Source organism: Leptonychotes weddellii, chromosome 3 (assembly GCF_054177405.1).
Source record: "Leptonychotes weddellii isolate Sample4059 chromosome 3, ASM5417740v2, whole genome shotgun sequence".
NCBI classification, from domain to species: domain Eukaryota; kingdom Metazoa; phylum Chordata; class Mammalia; order Carnivora; family Phocidae; genus Leptonychotes; species Leptonychotes weddellii.
In genome coordinates this window covers 81365291-81385756 of record NC_138371.1, presented here as the reverse complement: position 1 = coordinate 81385756, position 20466 = coordinate 81365291, and the positions used below count along the sequence as shown (strand labels likewise).

Genomic DNA, 20466 nt, shown 5'->3' with positions numbered 1-20466 from the left:
TCCACAACTTTGCATCGCCTTCTCCTACCATCTGTACCTCACATATTTCCTTGACCATCAGTCTTTCCTAAAAATAGTCGTATTCACTGTATTTACTCCTTCACCATCCATTTTCTGCACCAACCCAAGGAGATCTGGCTTTTCTTTACCATTCTGCTGAATTGACTCTCATGAAGGTAACCAAGAGATTATCTCCTATTTGCCAAGTTCAGTGACCGTCTAGTCTATACCTGCCTTCTTGCCTTCCCTTAACACCTTACAATGCTAACTGATTCTCCCTTCTTAAAAACAATAATAATAATAATAATAATAAATTTCTTATTAAAATCTTTCTATTAGTCCTGTGGTCCACTTCTCCTTTTCTTATATTATTAGTGTCTTTAATTTTTTATTTCAATAGGTAATTCTGATATACTCCCCTATGACTATTACTCTATACATCCTATGAGCTTTCTCTCTGTATTAAGTCCAAAATTAACACTTCTCTTCTAAATCCACTACCTGAGCCCCAGATCTCTATCTATCTAAATGTCTCTGGAACAGTTCCTTCTGAATGTCTACAGGTGCTCTACTCTCAGAATGTAAAACATCTTTATTACCTTATCCTTGATCCCACATGAACAAAAGACCCACAAAAATAAATTTAAAAATTAATGAAAGACAAATAACAATGTAAAAAGAGGGGGGAAAGTTCAGAAAACTTGTCTATTCTTTTCCACGTTTTCTCTGTTTATTACCCGAGAAGACCTGTTATGCCACCTTTTAAAACTCTGTTGTATCTGTCTCCTTTTTATTCTTAGCTTTGGCTGCTTTGATAGCCTCCTGTTTTACCTTTCTCATCTCAGCATTATAGTTTTCATTTGCACAAGCATAGTTTTTCCCCCTGTTTTTGAAATGTAAATTTGATTGCATTGGTTCTCTTTTGGACCTTCAGTGACTTTTTGGTGACTACAAGGTGAAGCTCATGTTCCTTAAAATGGCATCAAAAAACACCTTCAAGTCCTGGCTCCTTCCTCTAACTTGCCTCATTGTTTTTTTTTTTAAACCACTTGCCAATATACAATCTGGCTCTAACAATATCAAATTTATTTGCAGCTTTCGATAGTAGTTTCTCTACTTGGAATTGCCTTCTATTTTGATCATTCTACTTTATTTATACATGATTGCATCCCCCTAAAAAAACTTATAATCATAAAACCTGATATACACCTTCATCTCTTTAAATAACTACCTTTATTTGGAGTTTTAACTCCTTAAGGGCAGGGAGATGACCTATTAACTTTATGTCTCAGTCCTTAATGCATTTTACGCAATGAAATGTGTTCAGTGAATGAAAATTTTTAAAGGGATATTGGTTTAGGAAAATCTGTTTGGGGTCACCTCGGTGGCTCAGTCAGTTAAGCATCTGCCTTTGGTTCAGGTCATGATCTCAGGGTTCTGGGATCAAGCCCCAACATCATCGGGCTTCCTGCTCAGCGGGAAGTCTGCCTCTCCATCTCCCACTGCCCTTCCCTCTGCTTATTCTCACACTCTCTCTAATAAATAAATAAAATCTTAAAAAAAAAGAAAAATCTGTTGGGTCCAGATTTTAAGAGGCCCTGAATATCAGACTAAAAAACTTCTTTATTCTGCAAACATCAAGACTCCATTTGTGATTCTTTTTTGTATTTTTTTAAGATTTTATTTATTTATTTGACAGAGAGAGACACAGCAAGAGAGGGAACACAAGCAGGGAGAGTGGGAGAGGGAGAAGCAGGCTTCCCACGGAGCAAGGAGCCCAATGCGGGGCTCGATTCCAGGACCCTGGGATCATGACCTGAGCCGAAGGCAGCCGCTTAACCAACTGAGCCACCCAAGCGCCCCTCCATTTGTGATTCTTTATCAGGGCCATGATTTAAAAAACAAGGTGAATGCTTACATGGCATTTACTATATGCCAAGTTCTGTTCTGAGTTTATTTAATATTAATATACTCATTTAATTATTGCCTCTTTTCTTACAGCTTGGGAAACTGAGGCACAGAATCATTAAATATTTTACCCAAAGACACAGAGTCAGTGTTGGGGCCGAGATTCTGACCTAAGTCACCTGGCTTGCTGATTGATGCCAGTACTCACTCTGAGAACACATTCAATGATATATTATAGCATGACTACAACCTTGGGATTAACTGGGAAGAGTAGAGGCAGGGAGACCAGTTAAAGGACTATTGTGTACTATGATGATACTTTGAACCAAATGTTAATGCTTGGTACAGAATTGTGAGCAGCATCTGGTTCTCATATAGCCTTAAGGATTAATTTTAGAGATCCTCAAGGAATTAAACATAGGGAATTTAAGAGACGTAGACTGCAAAGGCAGTATACAGGAAAACGTGGAGTGGATTTTATTCATGAGGGTGTCTGAAAACTAAAATGGAGTGGGATATCATGGTACGTAGTTGGACAGTATTGGTCCTTCGTGCTTTGGCCATATTGTGTAATGGAGATTTACCAAAGATGTATGAGAAGCATAAGGCTATAAAAAGTTAACTATTGAAAGTAAAACTCTTGACACATTTTACTTAAAAGCAGATGAGAAAAGGTGCTATGTTGTAGGCTCCTGATGGTGCAGAGGGATTTCTGAATTCAAAATGCAGCTAAGGTATAAAGTTCTCAGTTTTGCTTTAGAAGGATCTCTAGAAATGAAGCTGACAGAAACATCCGAGAACATTTTAGTTGCTTTTACAATTCCCAAAGCTCCACCATAAATTTAATTCTTAGTGTTTTAAATGATTGCATTTTAAGGTACATAAACCTGGGTTATACAAATACCGGTGTTATAGTAACATCTTTAGACAAGACAAGCACAAAGGTATAAATGCCTAAACTGGAGGAAACTTGAAACCCTCATCTTAATTCCTAAATGTAGTATTGCTAACTTGTGACAGACAGACGGATAGGCAGCCATTTTTGTGTGTGTTTTAAAATAACTGGGAGCATAGTTAAAATTTTATACATCAAGTGACTGCTATTGAATGTTGCAGGTGAGATGTGGTTATTTTTAGTTTATTTGAAATATCTAATTGAAGGGGGGCAGGGGGGAGCAAATATTTGAAATGTGGAAAACCCTAAACTTTTTGGTAAGGAATTGTAATTTCCATTTCCATTTTCTTTAAGGACATAAAAGGTTGATAATTGATGTAGTTAAATTGAACCATAACCATTGGTGATCATGGGGCAGGTAATTGGAGCCTGCAGAAGAAGTTATAATCTAGGAATTTAAAAAATTAGATCCTGAAGTTTATGTTTAATTGCATCAATTTCTGTATTTATGTGAATTTATAAAGTGCAGAAAGTTTTGAATGAGGTTGATCTTGTCTAATGTAAGTAAATCTTGTGATCTCCCCAAACTAAAAAGTACAGTACTTGGAATTGTGTTCTTTATGGTTGTAGTGTTGGTAAAGCACTAATAAGCAGAAAATAAAGGAATTACACAGTGGAAAAAAAAAAAAGGACTATTGTGTTAATCCAGGCTCAAGGCAGACTGAAAAAGATATTTCAAAGAATTGCATGATTTACTGATATATGGACATGTGGGTGATAAAATATGGTAGAAAGAGGAATCAAGGATAACACTAAGTTTTCCTGTCCAGTTGTTAGGAAAATGATGAGGTCATGTGAAAAACAGAGAATTGGGAAGTGAAGGAGAGCATTTTTTGGAGTAGTACATTCAGTATTACACATTCTGGTAGAAATGTCCAATAAACAAGGTGGTAGAACTGAAGAGGTGAGAAATGACAAGAGTTTTGAAGTGAGCAAAGGGATAGAAACCAGAAAAGAGAATATAGTCATAATTTCAATGAACTCTACTAACTCCCTTCCAACAGCAATTACCAAAGTGTGGTCCATCTATATTAGCAGGTGCTGTATACCAAAAAGGTGGTCTCAGGAACACACAGTGGAAAAGTTCAGGAAACACTTAGCATAATAATATTCCTAGGCTGACGCCGCATACATTTACCTTTACAGTCCAATTCATCAGAATTGTCCCCACAGTCATTTTCACCATCACATAACTTGCTGTGAGGAATGCAACGCCGATTGTAGCAGGACTTGAAACCTCTTCTACAGCTTCTGTTTTCTTATAAAGAAAAGTAGAAACATAATTGGGGGTCTTATAGAGATATTTTTACAAATAGAAAATCACAGATGAGTTCTCATGTCATAATGATTGGATTGTGGATCTATAAAAAAAAGTGCTATGCAGTATCAAAGCTCTGGATTAGAATAGTCATGCATTATCAAGTAATTCATTCATTAAAAGACCTTTTGACTGAGTGCTTTAACTTCAGTGATTCACATTTGGAGATGTCTTCAAATTATACCACATTATTGTTTCTGATATTTGTGTCAGCACAGAAACAAACATATATTCAACTCTCAAGATATAAGTCTGTAACTCAAAAGTCCTAAGACACTCTCAACACCTATCTCCTATCTCCTCTGCATTTCATAAGGCTTTCATAATAAGACAAAAAAAGGGGTAAAATATGTATTCCTGAATCAGTGAATCAGAGGGTTACCTAAATATCCATAAATTTCTCTTAAACATCATCTAAAAATGTCTACCAGAATTTCCTAAGGAGAAGAATAATTGCCTTCTGAATTCTATTTACCTTGAAGAGAGTCTCCTGACATTTTCCAGTTTCTGGCAGAAGGTACCACTTAGAATAATAATAGCTGCCATTTACTGAACACTAATTTTGTGCCTGGCTCTATATGGAGCAAATGTAAACATACATTTGTTTATTCCGTGCTCTAAACCAACATTCAAGCTAGGTTTGTTTTGTAGTGAGAAACTAAAATATGGAGAAGTACCCTTGCTCTTACTAGTCATTCACTAGTAGGGTTAGGAACAAAGATTTAACCTCAGGTGTGATTACAAAGCCTAGAATCTACCTAGGGTTGTCAAACTACAGCCCACAGGCCAAATGCAGCCTGGAGCCTGTTTTTGTATAGCTCTGACACTAAGAATGGTTTTATATTTTGAAATAGTTGTAAACCAAAATTTTTTAAATAAAGGATATTTCACAGAGAGCATTTTTGGCCCACAAAATCTAAAATACTTAACTAGCTAACCCTTTGCAGTTAAAAGTTGCCAACCCCTGCTCATGTGAATATTATCTTGCTTCTCAGAAGGTAAAAATAATGTGAAATGTATTTTCAAGACAATTCATAATAAAAGCAAATTTGCAAGCTGACTATTATTATTATATTTTTATATCCTTTAATATTTTCATAGTGTATAGGGTATAACCATTCATTCAAATGAATATGCCATTTGAGGTAAATTCACTAAAATTTTAGTTACGGATCAGTCATGGGCAAATTACATCTGACTATCATTTTAACTGAGAGTGTGTGATCCTGCAACATAAAAGAATGCGAGAACTGCCTGCAAATTTCCCAAACTCTACCTTCCTCTTATTTTAACCGCTCTTTGATTATTTAGGTATAATTATTATCTAATAGAACAAAGGAGAAAAGTAGAAATCAAATATAGCAACTCCACATACAGATTCCTGAATTTTATAGAGCATACGATACCAATACTCTAATATTATAGTGCAAAAATAAATCATACCAATTTAGAAATAATCTGGAACAATTCTACAATAACTATTAATGATTACACATATACAACTTTCCAGGGAAAATAATGTTGTGATGAAGGCAAATATCAGTTGCTTACTGGGCTCCAAAAGCCAATCTCTACCCCCAAGAGAGAGTGAAAGGTTGACTATCACTTAGTGTCACCTACAAGGCACAGCTGGAGGAATTCCATGCTTGATGAGGAGGATGGTTAATGCAATCAGCCTTTGTGCCCAAAGACACTAACCCTGGGCCAATCCTGGAGGCAAGAATAAGGACAACTCTTTGGTATCAACTCAACAGCATGCTATTATTGACTGATAGCAGAACTTTGCTGCCGAGTAAACTTACAATATCCACCAGTAACTAATATTTCTGCCTTACATTTTTAGGAATGTAATTCTAAAACCTATCGCTACATGGCTAGACAGCTTAAAAGAAAGGCCCCTGTTGTATTTAAACTTGAACTTTGTAGATGGAAAGCCATGAGGAAATTCTTCACTGAATATGGTGGGTCCCAAATAGGACATAAGGAGTCCCATTTGAAAACACAAAGCCAAGGGGCGCCTGGGTGGCTCAGTTGGTTAAGCGTCTGCCTTTGGCTCAGGTCATGATCCCAGGGTCCTGGGATCGAGTCCCACATCGGGTTCCCTCCTCGGCGGGAAGCCTGCTCTCCCTCTCCCACTCCCGCTGCTTGTGTTCCTGCTCTCGCTATCTCGGTCTCTGTCAAATAAATAAATAAAATCTTAAAAAAAAAAAAAAGGAAAACACAAAGCCAAAATCCATTACCTTAGACCTACATGCTAATGAGAGATATTAAGGAAATCATACATGTGAACCAAATGGAGACAACCAAACCAAAAACTATGAAAATAATTACAAACTTCTCTCTGAAGTGAAGACATACATCACATATGAGACACTTACCACAGTAGAGCAGTTTTTCATCTGACTTATCCTTACAGTGAGGCGCTCCATCACAGGTGAGCTGATAGTCAATACACTCGCCGTTTCCGCACTCAAACTCTGAATACATGTTGCAAGATGAATTTTTAGCTGAAAGGGATCAATGTTTTGACTCACTAACAAACATTTCTGATACCACGACAATTTTTTTTCCTTAATCTTTATTATAAAACGGAACTAAAATTTATCAAAATATAAAATCAAATAAAGGGCAATGGTTTATGGCATTTCTTTAACCAAAACAATTAAAAGGAACACCTTTTTGTTTGCTGTTTTTACGTTCCATTTCTAAAATTTTCAGGAGTTGCCTCACTTCATTTTTCTTTTATACCTATTTGTATATTTTGCTAATTATTTTGTGACCGTATATGTGTGGGAAGAAGGATGGGCTTACATTTGAGTGATCTTGCTTAGCAGTCTACCTTAAAAATAAATAGTAAAAAAGAGCCAGTTAAAGGAGTTCTGTACATGTTGAGAGAGGTTTTTTTTGTGTGTGTTTTCTTATTGAAAACTATAATATACTCTTCAATACACTGAAATTCTCCAGTACATAGAGTTTTCATTTTTATTTCTTTATTTATTTTTGTTTGAGTATAGTTGAAACATTAGTTTCAGGTGTAGAGTTCTCATATTTTTATGCTTGACTTGATTCATCTCATCTAAATCTACCTCCAACTGATCTTCCTCCCCAGCTACCTTTTTAAAAAGTCTCAGTAGCAGCTTTTGTCATTCAGAAGTACTGGAATTGCTCTTGTTCTATCCATGGTGAGAGGTAGCAGGGGTAGGACGGCCACACGGGGCCAGCAACTACTCTTTGAGATGCACAGGAAACCGTGGGTTGAACTGAATCTTGTGCACCAGAAGCTTATGGGCTCCAAATGACCACTGCCATCATGTCCCACTTCTAAATCTCAAGATTTTCATAATAAATTAAAAGTCTGAGTTTTTATGTGACTTGCCCAATCTGTGAGCCCAGACCAATAGCAACAAAGTACAAACAAAAAACATCTTTCTACAGCTAGGTTTCATCCCTGGAATGACAGTATGTGACCCCTGTTTTAGAAAGATCTCTCCTGAGGAAAATAGACCTATTTTTATTCTTAAGTAATAGATTCACCAGCAAACGTTTGGAATCCAATTTTGTGCTCGCATTATGTCTTGTTTGCTTGCTTGTACTCACTCCATTGCTTGTTGAGTAATTGTACAGTGAAATCCAGTCATGCTAATTATATTGGAGGTAATTGGAATTCATTTATCTCTACTAATGCAGAAAACATAGCTTAATTTTATAATTTACTATCAATTTCTTTTCAAAGCTGTATTTTAGAAATATTCAATTACACAGCTACCAATACTATTTGAAGTTTATAAAACTATAAAAATAAAGTTTTATTTTATAAAATAAAAAAGTTTTATTTCTTTATTATTCCTAGAATTTATCTCATTTTACAGATTATTTATCTATCTATTGTCTATGACTTCTAACTGAACTCTTCCAATGTTCATTTTTTTCACTTTCCAAAAAAAATTTTTTTTCTTGGTGCAGACTAAATTTGGCTGGTCAGGTAGAAAGTCATTTTAGAGAAAGTAACAAAGAATTTAAAAGTCTAAAAATATCATTAACTTCAAAGGAACAAGTGTTAAGAAGGGTACTGACATTACCACATATGATCACATTCGAGCATGAACTGAACAAAATTCACTTACTGAGAGGCTATTGACATTCCCAACTTATTCTATCTACTTTCAACACATCTTGTTTAACTTCTCACTTCTAATGAAAACTAACTGTTATGATTGAAAATGCAAATTTTGCTTTTATAATCATTATGCCTCTGAAGGACAAATATTCACAACAAAAATGTTTTTATTATGTAAAATCAAATCTTACATAAACACAATTCTTGCTTAGGTACGTTCATTTGAAATAGCATTGAGTATTTTATGCTTCTTTGCAGAAACAAAAATATGGTTCAGTAGTCCTCTAACTCTCTTACAAGATAATTGCTTAAATTATATTTGTTATTCTTATTTCTGTTGTGGATGTTGATAAGGTTAGAAACGTTGTGTAAAATGGAATTGCCTAATCTTTCTGTCAAGAGTTATGACAACACCTGATTTTCCTTCCCTTGTCCTGAGGGAGGTGTTAGTAAATGGTCTTTCACCCCGTCAACACTGCCATTAACATTCATGAACTGCCCTGGGTGAACTAATTCAGATGTGGACATAGATATGCCAGAAACATCCTCATTTCCCAAAGATGGATTTGACAAGAAGTTACTCTCCAATCTCTCTGCTGGACCAGAGGATTTCAATATGAATGCACCATGGATACAGGACGCTTCTAGAAAGGTCTGTCAGCTCTGAGGAATCCAGTATCACTCTACAGTTGCATGTGAGTACAACTGTGCTTGTTTAAAAGGTAGTTTTCTTTCTGATTCATTCCCTCTCAGCCATAGAGAGAAGCAAGTGGCTTAGTAGGGACAGATGTATCTAATCTATTTTGGAGCAAGGACAGGCATCCACTGTGTACAAATAAGCCTTGCTGTTTTGACTAAAGGCATTGCTTTTCTGCTAGCTTATAGTGACCTGTGAAAGAAACATGAGTGATTCTAATGCATGGCTAACACTCCGGGCTTACAGATGGCATCAGATCCAGACCATTACAGCTGAAACCACAAAAGCAAACTGAAAGAGAGAGTTTAAGCAATTGCCTGAGCAATTCAAGGAAGTGTTAGTTTACTAAGAAATATGGGGATTTGTGGCCTGAATTATTAAAATTGGCTGTCTTCATTTAAAGTTCACTGACCAATTGCATCATTCCCTTGTTTGCATGGGCACAGTCTTAAATATAAGTCTTTTACTTCTTTCACTAAGAGGTGCCCCTTGGGCTGTGGTACCAATTTGCAAAGTGAAAAGATATGTGTATATTCTTGTCTTAGGTGCAATAGTTTTCAAGGTAAAGAAAACGATGTTAAAGTGCCTGTATTAAGGTACACAACAGATAGAAGATCCTCCTGGTAAATAAAGACCAAAAGAAGAATGAAGATAAAGATGAAATATACTTATACCATCTATTACTTATTTTTATAATGTACACATATCCAGCTCGGTTGATTTTCTAAAATGAAGGTATAAGATGAGGATATAGAGAAGAGAAAAAAAAGCAGAACAATTGCCACATCCTGAGAGTGAGTTCACCAGTTTCCAACAAGATGTTTGTCTCTTGTCTTTCTTATACACAAATAGTCTTAATGTTAAGGATAAATTAACATTCTTTATGTTGCTGGCTAATTTCTCATGGCAATATTGGAACACTTGAACGCTTATTTATTTTGAAAACAGTTTGAAAATTTAGCTGTTAATAAGTGTATACTGTAATGGTACTAATTAAAGATTGTAATGCCTTTTGGGAGGTATAAACATCATGCAAGGCTGCAATGTTACATTCTTAATTAACTGTTTGGAAATGATTACAAATAAGCTGCATGAGCCATTCTCTCTCATTTACATACTGTGAGGGACTGAGTGGTTTTACTACACGGCTACTGATCTACTGCCTATATACTGGTTTATTTCAGCTTTAATTAATTTTGCTATTGACTTAATTCTCAAAGTTGTAACCACAACTTTTCACGTGATTTGCAGGTATTTCTCTAACCAATCCAATACCTTCCAGCCCGCAATAGGGAGTACACCATTTGTCACTGTTCTGGTTATCATTATCTATCCCATGGTGTTACAACTAAGTAGAATGGTGAATCGAGTTCTTTTTAGAATAGAGAGACATGCCAACTGGGCCTCTAAGATTGGAGGAGAGTACAACTTCATGAACACTAAAACAATTTCAGTGTCCATGTGTGCCTTTTGAGGAATGATGTCATATCACATTTCATTGTCTTTACTTACTCACACATCTGTTGTCATCTAGTAATATTCGATCCCCCCTGCAGGAACAATTCACTCTCCCGTTAGGAGTTAAAAGGCACAGGTCATGGCAACCTCCATTTAATAATGAACATGGAGAAAGTTCACCTGCAATGAAGAGGCTTTATTGGTAACATTTTATATTGAATTTCTATTCTATGTTAGATAGAGATTAACAGTAAACTGTTAGGCTGCCCCCATCTCTCAGAGATATAAACTAGGAAGATTCAGGACTTTTGAACATGCAAACATCACAAGAGATAAGAACATTAGAAAAACATGTAACATAAGTCATTACATTACATCTTCTAGAACATTAGTCAAGGATGCCATGGCATCAAATGAACTAGTATCACTTAAAAACACACTGACACTTCAGGCTGCAATTTTTGTAGATATTCCAGTGATTAAAGAACTTTTAAGCCCAGATGTAAAGCTTATTTATCAAGAAGTATTATTTTCATGGAAACAACTTGATTGGAATATTCAAAGATTGAGAGTGAGAGAGAATAAATTTCCAGAAACAAGTGATTAAAAAGGAATTGTTCTTCTGGTGAAAATTAAAAACTACAGAAGTTACCTTGAGCATTTCAGATAATTTTAATGTACTGAATAGTCAAATCCTAAACACTAGCCCCAGGAACTTTAAGAAAACAAAATCCAACTAAGTATTACTAGAAAACATAACTTTTTGAGAGATTATATAATTAAGAAATACATTTGGTTTCTAGTGTAACTTACAGCTATTGGTGTCATTGGCAACGGCTATGATTCCCATTGGTTGATGTGGAATATCAGAACGAAGAATTTTTGTATCTCCTCCTGTGTACTTGTTGGAACGCAGAATAGCTCTTCTTCCCCAGTCTGACCAGAAGATATAATTGTCATAAACAGCTAAACTGAGGAAAGTTCCTGGCCCAGATTTGACAATCACCTGAAATAAATGTAAATATATATATATTAAATGAATATATAGATATTCCTATATCCACATCTAGTTTTGCTTCAAAAAATTTAAAAAAAATAAGATTAGTTGGATTTAATCAATAAAAATCATCAGATAAAAATGCATTTTACTAAATGTATTATCATAAAATTCTTTATAGCTTATTTTAAATGTTTTATTCATTCTTAGTGTTTACAATATGTTTATTTAATATTTTAAGTATATTTCTATTTACTAATCATTCATTTCATATAAGCAACTGCATTTTTTCAGTATTATAAAACAAAATCACCAGGTCAAAAACATGAGATTATGATTACTAATAAACATTTATCTTTATTAAGAATCATCAAACATCCAGTGAACACTCATCAGACTCTCAAAATATAAAAGGAACATAAAGAACTATAAGACCCAGGTTTTTCCTTCAGGAAAATTTTCACCATGAATGATTAAACCAGATATATATGTACTGGAAATAAAAGTTTAAAAGTAAATACCAAACTTCCACTTAGTCCAAAATAAAGGACTAGATTACCTTCTCAATAAAACAACTAAAAAACTGAACAAAATATATAAAACAAGGCTTTTCAGTATATTGGACATCAGGTAACAAAGGACAAAGAGTCCTAATTAATTTAGGAAATAAACTGAGTGTGTCTCATAATGGCTATGGCTAAAGCCCTGAGAGAGATTCAGGTAGCGGCATAGCAGAGAAGAACCCAACAGAACCTAGACAACACCCTGAGTGGGATAGGGCTGAGAATTAAAGGAGGACAGTGGGGTTAGATCTCACAGGGAAGAGAATGTAATTGAAAGAGAACTCTAGATATCTGCATAGGGCTGTCCTAGGGGATTCAGCGAAGTACTATGCACATGCACAAGCATCTGAAGCAACAAGAATTAGAAGAGTTCCCAAAATTCACACAGGTCCATGAACTGTGCTTGTAAACACCAACGAGACTAGAAAACTTTCCAATTCATGGGAGTCTGGATAGAGTAGCTGGAAGGGTCTTGCCTCAGCAATGTGAATTAATTAACCCTAGACTAACTCTGCTCTACTCCTAACAAAACCTAAAGGAAGACCTCAAAGGATCAAACTGTTCCCAAATAGCTTAACTGTTTCCCAGGACAGAGCTCAGGTATTTTAATGGAAATATGAAAAATTTACCACTAAGCTACTAGGCAAGAAAAGACCCAAAAGAAGAAGAAATGTCTCAAATTAATGCCCTCAACAAAAATGCTAAAACTAAAGTATAAAAAGGGGGGAAAAAATAAAGATAGAGAAATCAAAGAAATAGTAAAAAGAGAAAAAAGCAATAGAGAAAAATCAATGACATTTAAAAAAAACATGGTTGAGAACCATAAAATGGACAATACATAATGATGAAGTGGGGTTTATTCCAGAAATAAAGATTGATCTAACTTTTAAAAAATCTATTAGTATAATTTACCATACTAACAGACAAAAAAAGACAGCACATAGGAAGATCTTAATAAATGCAGAGAAATTATTTATAGGATCTAACATCCATTCCTGATAAAAACCCAGAATAGAAATTAAACTAAGAACAAGAGGAATTATCACTCTCACTTCTACTCAAACTTGTTCTAGAGTTTTTAGTCTTTATAATAAGGCAAGAAAACAATTTTTGTTGTTGTTGTTACAGATTGGGGAAAAAAAGAGGATGAAATCAAACTGCATTTATTTGCAGGTGAGATAATCCTCTACATAAAAAATTCAATAGACTCTACAAAAAAATAAAAAGCTGCTTCGACTAACTAATATACCTAGTAAAGCTGTATGATACAAGATTGCTACAAAAAATTCCATATATTAACAATAAATAATTGAAAATTTAAAAAAAATTTACAGTGGTATAAACAAATATGAAATACTTAGTGACTTATATAAAAATAGCTATAAAAACCTAAAAACTACAAAACATTGTTAAGAGAAACTAATAAAACCCCAAATAAATAAAGAGAAATGCCCTATTCATGGTTTGTAAGATTCAAAACTATTAAGATACATCTCTCCTCAAACTGGTAAATTATACCTAATCCCCCTAAAAACTCAGCAGACATTTTCTAGAAATTGACAAGCTAATTCCAAATTTTGTTTGGAAATACAAAATATCTAGAATACAAAAAAATGGTAAAAAATAAGTTGACCTAATAAATTGACAGTTACCAAGACAGCATAGTATTGGAAAAAGATAGAGAAATACATCAGTAAAACAGATGAGAGAGTTCACAAACAGACCCAAACATATAGGGATAACTAATTTTTACAAAATTTTTAAAAAAGGAGAGTTTTTTCAACAAATGGTACTTGAATAAATAAATAGGCATACACAAAAACTAAATTTCCATCTATATAAAAAAATCAACTGAAAGTATATCATAGACCTAAGTGCAAAATATAAACTATAAAACTTCTAAAGAAAAATATGGAAGAAAATTTTTATAATCTTGGGGTAAGCAAAGATTTCTTAGGTATGACATCAAAAGCATGATTCATGAGAAACATTAATAAAATGAACTCAGTCAAATTATAAACTTCTACACTTCAAAGGACAGTGGTAAGACAATGAAAAGATAAGTCATAAACCCTAAAAAATATTTGCAAATCTTAGGTCTAGCAAAGGACCCATATTGAGTAAAAAAAAAAAAAAAAAAAACACTTCCAAAACTCAAAAATATAATGAATATATAACCCAATAAAAAATGGGAAACAGTCTTGAAAAAACACTTTATTGAAGAAGATATATGCATGGCAAATAAACATATAAAAAGATTACTGACATCATTAGACATCAGGGAAATAAAGTTAAAATTACTGCACTATTCTTAGAATGAAACTAAAATGGCTGAACATGTGGAGGAACTTGTGGAAATAGAAAATGGTACAACCAACTTGGAAAACAATTTGGCATTTTCTTAAAAAGTTAAACATTCAACTAGCATATGATCTACCCTTCTATTCCCTGGCATTTATTTACCCAAGGAAATTAAAGCATATATCTATATAAAGACTTGTACACAAATGTTCACAGTAGCTCTACTTTTAATAAGCACAAACTGGAAGCCACTTAATGTCCATGTACAGATTTATGCATAAACAAACTGCATATATCCATATTATCCTATGCTTGGGTATGTCCTCAGGAGCTCGACTTTAACAAAATTTATGCTAAGTCAGTTTAGCCAGAATCTCCCACTCTTGTTATCTAATCACCATCAATATCTGACTGAATTCTTCATCCCCTGTACTCTCCTGGTGAAGTCTGATCACTTTGGCCTGCCATCACCAAGAATCTTGTTAGGTCAGTGTACCCAGAATCCTCCCGTACTTCTGATGTTTCCTCTTAGAAATTGTCCATCCATTAGCAACCCACTCTGCTCCTTGCCTATAAATTTCTACTTTTCCTTGTGTTCAGTGTTGAGTGCATCTTTTCCCCCTACTACAAAATTCCACTGCAATACTCCCTTATATATCTTGTGATAGTCCTGAAAAAGCCTACATTGATGTTTTAACAAGTGTCATGGATATACTTTTTCCTTAACACATACAATATAATACTACTGAGGGGGAAAAATAAGATGAACTATTGATGCATGTAACAATATGGATGGATTTCAGAAGAATTATGCCAAGTGAAAGAAGCCAGGCAAAAAGAAATACATAGTATATGATACCACTCATATAAATTAAAAAATGCAAACTAATCTATGGTGACAAAACAAACAAACAAACAATGTTTCCCATGGACAGAGTGGGCAGGGCAGGATGGGAAGAGAGGGATTAAAAGGAAAATTAATGGATTTATCATCTAGTCATTTTATTTCGCTTTTGCTTCTAATCCTAAACCACAGGTGGCCTACCCAAATAGTTCTCAACTCTTTAGGAAATCAGTGGATGAATAGAGCAATAGTTAAATATGAGCATATACTTGTTAGTTGAATGAAGATCTCAGATATCCAGAAGAGAGAATGTGACATAAAAAATACAGAAAGAAAATAACCTTACCACGGATATACTTATTCATCGTTTTGAATTAAGAATATATATTTTCTCTCTCTCTCTCTCTCCCCTCCCCCTTTCCCTGCCCCAGCCCCCTGCAAGAAGGCAGGCACTGCAAGCCAGGAAGAGGGTTGTCACCTGAACCTGATCATACTGGCAACCTGATCTTGATTTCTCAGCCTCTAGAACTGTAAGAAATAAATGTCTTGTTGCTTAAGCCACCCAGTCTATGGTATTTTGTTATAGCAGCCTGGGCTGATTAAGCCAACAGTTTCAGTCCTTCCTCTTAGAAGAGCCAAGTTTTAAGATTTATATCTACTTTAAGTTTCAATAAGTATTTTTTTTTAAATTATAATGATGAAGGAAAGATTGTTTGCTATCAGAGTATAAAAATGATAGCTGTTCCAATGTGCTATCTGGGAAGATTTTCCTGAGAATGGGGATGATGAATAGTCAATAGGAGAGGAAAAGAGAAAGACAGAAGGAAGGGCATGGAGCAGAGAGAAGACATGGTATAAAAGCCAAGAAGAAGGGGGAACATAAAATGTGGGGAAAATGAACAAAGAGTAAGGGAGCATGAAGGTAGCTCAGACATCTAAGAAGATCTCCTGAAAAGCCTGGTGAGAAAGGCCAAAAGGGCAAATGTATAGGGCTTTCCTTCTTATAGACCAAGGCCATGGATCTGAGTTTTGTTCTGAGAGTTATAGTAAATCACTCATGTTTTTTAAGCACATTAATATCATTATCGGTTTGTAGTTTTAAAGATTATTCTGCCTCTGGTGTAGAGACTAGATTAGATAAAAACAAAAGAGCTGCAGAGAGACCAATTAAGATCAGCTGCATTTGTCCAGAAAAAGGATAACACTTGGTATTTTATGAAGGGTGAAGAAGAATACAAATAGCAGAGCAGTATTTGTAAACGAAGGACTTCCTAATTCACTTTTTATCAAAACTCATGAGGCTTTTCACTCATTCATTCATTCATTAGTTCTTTTACCATTATTTTTCTGTAAACAGTAAAAGCTAACACTTCATGAATGCTTACAATGTACGAGATGTGTATGCATTACATGTATAAAACCTAATTTTAATCTTCACATTAACAGATAGGTAGAGACCATTTCATCTCACATTCATTGAAGAGGATTGAAGCTTAACAAGGTTATATAATCAACCCAAGATCACAGATTTACTAAGGAATTTGAGGCTATTTCAGACCCAAAGCAACTGAGATCTGATTTCAATTTTATATATAAAATTTTCAGGGAGTCTGCGTGGCTCAGTCAGTTAAACGTCTGCCTTCGACTCAGGTCATGATCCCAGGGTCCTGGGATAGAACTCTGAATGGGGCTCCCTGCTCAGCAGAGAGCCTGCTTCTCCCTCTCCCTTTGTCCCTCCCCTGCTTGTGCACTCTCTCTCTCTCTCTCTCTCTGTGAGACAAATAAATAAAATCTTTAAAAAAAAAATAAATAAATGAAAAATAAAATTTGCCCTAGGGGCTTCTGGGTGGCTCAGTGGTTAAGCATCTGCCTTCAGCTTTGGTCATGATTCCAGTGTCCTGGGATTGAGTCCCACACCCACCTCCCTTCTCAGCGGGGAGTCTGCTTCTCCCTCTCCATCTGCCCCTCCCCCAGCTTGTGCTGTCTCTCACTCGCTCTCTCTCTCAATAAATAAAATCTTTTAAAAAAATTTGCCTTAGTTAAAGAAAGTAGAGAAAGTCTTTGATATTAGCATATATGTATGTACTGTCTTTATTATTTTATCTATGCTCCTTCAAGTTAGGAACTATAGTAATACCTTTGATTCTCTTTTCCATCCAGTATCATATTTTGCATGAACAAAATACACACTTTGATGAACCACTAAGAATGAAAACAAAATTTTAATAGATATAAATAAAATTTTTTAATGGATAACAAATAGCTAGGCTTATGACAATGAAAGTTTTTCTATGTTGTTACCAAAAGTCTATTTGGAATATAGCAACCTTTATGAATTTTAACACTGATTGAGTTTAGTAGTTTACTTCTCTACTTCTGCTGACACAGAGAAAGAGGAAAAAAAGCAACATTAAACTCAGTCTATAATTATACATGTGACTTTAATAGGGTACAATAGGTTCTACTAAGAATTGAGCTGACTTCAGACATCTCATTTCACTGGTTAGAGTTCCATGTGGAACAAAGACGTGAAATCCACTAAATTATACCTTTTCATCTCCATGTTAAAACATTTTTATCATAAGTTCACAAATACTGCACCTTGTAAGCTTAATCAGCATCTTTATTTACAGTGCAGAAGCTTTGTCATCATAAATTGCACTTTACCATGTTATATGGTAATGTACCATTATGGCATAATTTTGAGGCATTTTCACCTTGAACCTATAAATAGGCTCATGTTTCAAAATAAGAATTCATATTCATTCAGAAAATGCATTTCTTGACACAGCCACTTAATCTCACATGTGTCCTCTAGATAGACAATTAAATTGGTAATGCCACAAATACTTGAAATTACGTGTCACGAATTTAATCACTAATCACATGATTACCCATCTTGAAACTTCCCTGGTGCCTTATTGAAAGCATTAGAACCAATGAGAAAATACTAAAAATATTCAGTTTTATAAACCAGACAACATAATTCCAACACCCAGATGCTAAATGTTGAAACAAACAATTTAAAAGCCAAGCAAACAGGAAGCTTCCCGAAAACCCCAGTTGATTGCCTCACTGCCAGGATCATAAATGATCATTATGAGAAATGACAACTTGGCCCCTTGCCACAGTCAGGTGTGACAAGTGTTACAGGTTACAAAGAAACAACTGACGTTGTTCTAACTTTGGAGAGAATGGTGATGTGGTTAATCAGCAACTCAAAACTGAGAATTATCTAATTTAAGGATAGCTGGCTATATTTAACTTGCGTGAGTGAGTTGAAGACTATGAAGTATCAAAACGTCATTAGTGTCCAAACAAATTTGAAAAGAACAACATTCACAGCAATCATCTAAAAGACTGCCTATTGTGTTACCGGCCTTGGTTAAAGAGGCAAACCTGTCATAGAGGTAGATTAGAGAAGGAATTACTTTGATTTTATACTCCTTCTTTCTGATCTCTCTATTGACCATACTCAACCAGACACCAGAGGACAGTAAGTCAGGTGACCACAAGAAAGCCTGCTGGGGCCAGAGAACAGGTGGAAGAAGGTGGGGAAAAGATCCAGAGGATATGCTTGAGAGAAGTAGTAGAAGGGAACCCTATTTTAGATTCATTATTTTGACCCAAATAAGCTATTTGCCTTCTTGGAACTCAGTCCCCTAATCTATAAAATGGGATAGTAAAAAGCAACGACTTAGCTTTGCTCTTATTTCAAGGAAAGAGATAGGATAAGATATTCTCTAAGGTCACACAGAGGACTAAAAAGAAGAATAAACTGTTATATCCCCCAAGTGTTATAGCCACTCCTAACTGGAATTTGAGCAAGTTTCTAATGTTTTGATTATTGTGCTTTCATATATGATTGTGGTATTAAAGTTATAGTTTGTCCAAATTTCTAATTTAGATACATTAGTTTGAGAATCAAAAGCGGATAATATTAATAAAGAGCAAACTTTAAAAAAAAAAAACTGAATCTATTTTTCAGTAAGTTCTTTCTGCTTTGAATTCCTTCTAAAAATGTCCACTGTGAGACCCATTCAGGAGTGACTTGAGAATCCTTTCCCCGCTGCCCAAAGCAAAATGGCTCCTTCCTCTGTATATCCAGACAGTGTCTACACACATTTATTATAACACTCAGTAGAGAAAATCATAAGAGGTTATATTTTATCCATCTCCCTGGCAAGACTGAAATATTTGAAACCAGCAATTTTATCTTTCATTTTTGTAACTCAAGTGCTTAGAATAGAACATATTTAATGTTTGATGATTATCAAATCAGTTAATAAAAGAGTGATTAAAAAACATTTCTTCTTGTGTTTGAGTTTCCTTGTTTTGCTTCTTACTTTTTTAAAGGTGTATTTATCTGAACTTTGAACTCAGCTTTGTACTTTACTTGGTTGTGTACCCAAAGATATAATCTTTTCTTTGTAAAATGGCATTAGCAAATTTGTGTTTTACTGAAACACTGTAAGCATAATCTTCTTAGGATCACATTCATGCCTTTGATAAATATTTCAGTGCTGTTACTCTCTAGATCATTGTCTAAATACAACCCTCCTGGCATTTTAATATTTTACTAGGAAAAATGAAGAGCTAGTCAAAGAAGTATATATTAAATCAAAACCTCGTATGTCAAAGCTATACTGAAATGCCAGTCTTAATTTTTCAAATTGGGATTTACTGAATATCTGACAAAAATCAAATACTATTTTAGATGCTACATTGTAAGAGGTTAAAAAAAAAGTATTCTGCACAAAAGGATGATTATTTGTATGCATGAAGATGTGTTTTCCGGTGTGTGTATGTATGAATAAAACTATACAGGAGAAGGGTAGAAAGAAATTCATTTAACACTACATCTGTAAAGAAAGTATAGCCTAGGATTATCAGCCTGGGCTCTGAAGTCAGAATGTTTGGGACTGTTTTTGAACTTTTTCTTATTGTGCAACCTGGGACTTGTTATTTCACTTCTCCTGGCCTCTCTTTCTTCTTCTTTAACAAAAAAGCAGAATTCATACGTATCGTAAAATTTTAGAAACTGTTAAATAATATTCATACAGCACTCAGCATGTTTACATAATAAGCTCTTCATAAATGTTTGCTATAATTATTTTTGCATGATGTGGTAGCAATGAGATAAGCTTGTAAAGGTAGTTTTTTAAAATACTCTGAGTCTTATTCCTATTTTCAAAAGTGTTACAAATGATAAAGAATCAACTTAAGGGCGCCTGGGTGGCTCAGTTGGTTAAGCGACTGCCTTCGGCTCAGGTCATGATCCTGGAGTCCCTGGATCGAGTCCCGCATC

The 20466-nt window shown here is 34.8% G+C and overlaps 1 protein-coding gene across 1 annotated transcript in view; it reads right to left on the bottom strand.

Moving 5' to 3' along the window:
- LRP1B (LDL receptor related protein 1B) overlaps positions 1–20466 on the bottom strand; it is a 1719891-nt gene that overhangs the window by 266584 nt on the left and 1432841 nt on the right. The window contains exons 37-40 of the mRNA XM_081815486.1: positions 11267–11459; positions 10508–10633; positions 6560–6688; positions 4002–4121 (exon numbers count right to left, since the gene is read on the bottom strand). Coding sequence (XP_081671612.1) covers positions 4002–4121; positions 6560–6688; positions 10508–10633; positions 11267–11459 — 568 coding nt within the window. The remainder of the gene's footprint in view (positions 1–4001; positions 4122–6559; positions 6689–10507; positions 10634–11266; positions 11460–20466) is intronic.